Source organism: Cenococcum geophilum (genome assembly GCF_001692895.1).
Source record: "Cenococcum geophilum 1.58 unplaced genomic scaffold K441scaffold_1, whole genome shotgun sequence".
NCBI classification, from domain to species: Eukaryota; Fungi; Ascomycota; class Dothideomycetes; order Gloniales; family Gloniaceae; genus Cenococcum; species Cenococcum geophilum.
In genome coordinates, this window is record NW_027137559.1 from 563,061 (window position 1) to 568,584 (window position 5,524).

Genomic DNA, 5,524 nt, shown 5'->3' on the forward strand with positions numbered 1-5,524 from the left:
GATCTTCGGGGATATTCTATATTTTACGGTTCCGGATTATCCAGATTTTTTTTGGAGGATATCTTTATTCACTACTTCTAAGATGTAAGATGAAAAAGAGGGGGAAGAGGAAGAGGACCGGGCAAATCCTGTCCTCTTTTTTCTCCTGTAGGAGTCAGAAGAGGATTTTTTCTTTTGTTTTTGGATATTTTTTTCTGTTATTTTGGTTGCTGATGATGTCTATCATACGTGTTATATGGGAGAGAGAAGGGAAAGAGGCCTCCTTGTAGATACGCTCCGAAAATTCTTCGGATTTTGGTCCGGATCATCCCCGATCTTCCTCTTCTCCGTTCTTCTTTTCAACCTGCTGCGATCATCTATGATATGTGTTTTATAGGATTATTTCCTTTTTTGGGGAAACGTTTTCTTCTTCTTCTTCTTCTCCGTTTTCTCAGGATCTTCCTGATCATCTTCTTCATTCTCGAGAGGCATTTCCTCCATCGAAGATGGGTTTTTATGAATGCGTCTCTCTGATTTCTTCCTGGAGGGAAAAAGAAGCAGGAGGGATGGGAGGAGTAATAGTGGTGGTGACTGGAGATGGGGAAGAGAAGATCATCCCCAAGATGAAGATGATCTTCATTCTTTTTCGTCGATATCTTTCCTTTCGATCAGGATTAATTGTTTGCTTTTTCCTGGTTGGAGATCTATGGAAGAGATATGCTTTATTTCACTTAATTGATAAACGTAGTTTTGACGTTCATTTTTTTTCGGTCAAGATCGCAGGAATATCGATCTTGATTTCCTTTTTTTTTATTAAAGGAATGCTGATTGTCTTCTGCATATTACGTCTTTAAAGGGATCAATTTATATTCTCTAGGACCGTTTTTGAACGAAAATGCGAAAATTTTCTCTTGGTTTTTGAATCTTTGATACCCAAAAGGTTTAATATCCGGGTACCTCCCAAGGATGTGGGATGGCAAGAATCACTAGTTTTTACTATCTTTATACCCTTTCTCCTTACTAATCCTACTAGAAGATTTCTGGGGAGATTAGGCTAAAAGGTAGTAGAAAGACTAGCCCCTATTGGTATTCGTAGTAGTAGTCGTAGTTTTGGTGTTCCTATCCGTGCCTCGCTTATAAGCTAGGACCACCCCTAAGAAGAATTTTCTGCTAGGGGAAAGGGGGTAAAATGACAAATAAATCCACCTCTAGCTCGCTAGGCAGTGAGAATTAGGTCTTGAAAGTTAGGAAATCGATTGTTTTTGATGGTAAGATGGGTATGCGTAAGTTTTGAAGTGCGGCGCCACCTTTTGGTAAGGTTGCATGTGTGGTGAAGCTTTTTACCTTGCCTTTACTAAGCGGTAGTACGCAGATTAAGACATTGGGGCGATTTATAGAAGTCCTAATAACCTTAGTCTGGTATATACGGTCACCTATAGAGCGAAAACCGGCGTTGCTAAGAACTAGTTATTCTGCCTCCTTATTAAGTGTAGCAAAATAACCAAACTAAACTACATCCTAACAAAGTATTGTCTATAGCTCGCCTAATATTATAAACGTCAGTCGGAACGATTTCTATTACTTTACTAGATAACAGTTATTAATTATAATAAGACTAACCCTAGCCTACAGTTCCGCGCTCTTTAACGTATTTTAGAAAGACTTTAACGAGGCCTACTTAGGACTAAGAAGCACGTATATATATACACCGTCCTTTACTTTTTTAATTAGGGCCCTATCTAGGCTCCTACTCTTAGCAGTAATAAGGTACGGATTAGAGCTATTAAGCTTCTAGATATTATCTAACTATTCTTCGCTAAGCTTGCTTAGTAGGACTAACTAAATAGTAATCTTGCCTATTAAGATTGAAAAAGTATAAAAAAATAAGACTCTTTCTAAAACCTATGCGTGCAATAAGAAGTGTATTACTAAAACCAAAGATTAGACGTCTTAGGATGCGTATCTATTTAAAATAAGGTATTTAAGGGCGGCCTCCTAGGTTTATATACTAGAGTATTCGTTTAAAATATGCTTTTAGAACGGCCATTTATAATAGAACATTTTCCTTACGCCGAGCTTCCTTAATAATAGATAGCAATTCTTCTAGGTCTATTAAACTGATTGCTACAATACGACCTAGTTATAGTGTGATGGGGTAAAATGTCTCACGCCTAGTACCTTGGCATTCTCCTGTATTTATAGAGGCTTCGGCTTCCCTCCTTCTTGGACACCACAACCTACCGAGAATACATTCTTTCCTTTCTTCTTACTGACTGCTTTCCTACTGATTGATTACGACTGACGACCGACCGACCGACCGACCGACCGACCGACCGACCGACAGACAGACGGCACTGTGACTTTCCTATCTGAGAGTGGTCGTACCCTCCCACAATAGTATTAGGCGTAGACAAACCTCTACCCCACCCGCCCCCGTCTTCCGCCGACCCTTATATCATTTCTTTCTATAATTGCGATTTTGTTTAGGCATCTAATTGGCCTAGAAGTTTACAGGAGTTTGCAGGAGTTTGTAGGAGTTTATAGGAGTTAAAAAGAATATAAATTAGCTGTTCTTTAATCGGTAACAGGTATATATAGAGGAGTAACGCTAGTAACGCGCCCTAGGGTTCTATATATAAGCGATCTAACTGGCCTAGGAGTTCGCAGAAGTTTATAGAAGTTTATAGGAGGTTATAGGACTTAGCTAGGGACAAAAATAGACGTAATATGGTTATGGTGTGGATGGTAGTAGGAGGAACGGTTTATAGGTATTGCGAAGATTCCTTTTAAAAACGCGGTCAAGGTTTTGCACAATATATCTCGTGCCTTTAACTGCGTTATAATTAGCCTTTATATATATAGAATTAAAGATTATTACCTTAAGATTAAAATGCATCGAATAAAGCATTAATAACTATTGGTGGGGCCTTAGTAGAGCCAGTTAAAGTTAAAATACGCGATCTAAAACATTTATTTCTTACCAAAGCGACTCCTATAAGCTCTTAGACGCTTTATAGAAGATTTTATTGGATAATAGGGGTGCGTAAAGGGCTGAAATTAGTGCGTTGTTCTAATTGGTCTAGGAGTTAGCAGGAGTTAGTAGGAGTTAGGGCGCTATTCTAATTAGCTTAGGAGTTTGCAGGCGTTTTAGAGGGTCTATATATTATCCTATATTACGGAACAAATCTTTTACAGAGCGTCTAATTTATAAAATAATATACGCAGAGCTTCGCGTAGAGCCTTGTGCAGAGCCTCTATATATAGAGCTTTGTGTAGAGCTTCATAGAGCTTTATATAGAGCTTTGTATAGAACTTTATATAAAGCTTTATACAGAGCTTTATATAGAGCTTTATACAGAGCCTCTATACGTAGAGCTTTATATAGAGCTTTATATAAAGCCTTATGCAGAGCCTCTATATATAAAGCTTTATATAGAGCCTCGTATAAAGCTTCGTATAGAGCTTTATATAGAGCTTTATATAGAGATTCGTATAGAGCTTCGTGCAGAGCTTGCGCGTACATAGGTAGTCTATATATTTATAGCAAATTGCTACAAATTGCCCACAAATTGCCAAAATTGCAACTTACGCAGGTTTTATAGACCCCGATTTTCGCTTATAATAATGGGGCCAAAATTTTTTTTCCTAATAGAGGGGTTTCGATGAACTGACGGAAGGTATCTAACGGAAGGTAACGCTAAGTTTTAGTGCTTATATATACGTTAAGCGCGACCTTTTGTCAAATTAGTTAAATAGGGGTTTCGATAGAAGCGAATTAAGGGCTTTGCCCTTATTAACCACCTCACCACTATATTAATATCCTTAGTATAAACAAGCTTAAACGTTGTATATTTTTTGCTGCTGCCTTATAGCTACTACAAATAAACAATAACAACGCTATAGCTACCGCGCTAGCTGCCTTATTTACTAACACTGAACTAGTATAGCCGTAGAAGCCTTTTAAGAGATTTAGCCCTATTTAGAAGCTTATTAATATATAGCTACCTAAGAACGAAGGGGGTTTAAATAATAAATATTTTGAGTTTTTTACCCGCTTTACTAAAGATGAGGTTAGAAAGTTAACTTAGGTAATTAATCTACCTACTAAGTTCGCGATTAATCCACAATCCGGCTGGCTAAATACCTTAACAACTTTACTAGAGGAGTCACTCCTCGTCTTCCTTTGGCGCTGCACTTATCCTCTATCGCTTAGTTACCTAATACCTTTCTTTAGAAGAAGCTAACCTTAGCTCTTATAAGTCTGGAATAGGGTTCTAGATAATATTATAGAGAGGTAGGGTAAGAGAATTACACTAGATAAGTAGATAATGTCGGCTAAATAAATTAAGGAGTATACTAAGGCAATAGGCAATTTATTTAGCAATAATTCTATATTTAGCTTTATCGACGGAATAGAGATTCGTATTTACTAGCCTAGTAAGGAAAATTAAAGATGATTTTAGAGTAGCTATAAGAAATAACACTTACTCGGTCACCTCGCGATTATTCTTCTAAACGGCTTATTTAGCGCTGTCTTTACTAGGCTTCCTTCTACTAGCGGTAATACTACGCTTTATATTAAGATTGATTTTAATAAAAAGTTATAAAATCTACTTAGCTTCCTGCCGGAAGACTAGAGCCGCTTTATATACGGTAATACTACTTTTAGTTTATAATGGGGAGTTTTAGGACCGTATAAGAACTCTAGATCTTACATAATTATACTAAGTCAGCGAGCTCTTAATCAGTGACTATTAACTAAGAGAATTGTAGTAAAGTATAGGTTTAGCGCTATTAAATCAAACTTTAAGCTACTTACCTACTTTCGAGTATTAGAGGTTGGCTTATGTCCTATTACTTTATATATACAGGTTATAGCTTTTTTATTAAACTGTTAAACGTGTTTATAAGGGAGGAATCAAATATTAGAGACGTTTAGGTTATTACCACCTTTATTAATAATGTATTTACATAGTATAGATAAAAAGTAGAAGTTAAGCGGCGTTAGCTAGACGTCTAATTAAGCTTTACTCTTTAGTGTACTCTAGAGATATAGAGGCGAATTTGCCTATTTTCCTATAGTATATAGAGCTTCTCACCTCCTCTTCCCCACCTGTACCTAAAGAAGTATTTTCTTATTGCCTACTACCTTCCTTACGCCTTTTACTAACCACCGCTTAAAGCATACGCAAAAGCTCGTTCTGCCTCTCCTCCTACCTTCTCTTAAGTGCCTCTAGCCGCTAGCGGTTCCTTTTATCTATCTAATTAAGCTTCTTATTAAGTTCCGTACAACTAATAGTATCTATAGTAGTAATTAAGTGAGAAGCAGGCTCCCTAAACGCAGCAGCAAGAGTCCTAGCTAAGTTCTTATTAGCGGCGGCAAGCTTTTATATACTTTATACAATTAATTAGTTATTCCGCTTCTGCATTTAGCTTTAAGCAGAAGAGGTAGAGCCTTCCTTACTACCTCCCTTATAACTTAATATTAAGCCAGAATCTTCCTTATTAAGAACCTTACCCGCACAACGCTTCTAGCCAAGGTACC

At 37.2% G+C, this 5,524-nt stretch overlaps 1 protein-coding gene across 1 annotated transcript in view; it reads right to left on the bottom strand.

Annotated features, from left to right (window-relative positions):
* The window catches only part of K441DRAFT_532766 (uncharacterized protein), a gene marked incomplete at both ends in the record, with an annotated part of 3,713 nt that extends 2,267 nt beyond the window's left edge, over nucleotides 1–1,446 (bottom strand). Inside the window, one exon of the mRNA XM_067642250.1 lies at nucleotides 1,324–1,446. Within this exon, the coding sequence (XP_067510211.1) occupies nucleotides 1,324–1,446 (123 nt within the window). The remainder of the gene's footprint in view (nucleotides 1–1,323) is intronic.
* Nucleotides 1,447–5,524: the final 4,078 nt, after the last annotated feature.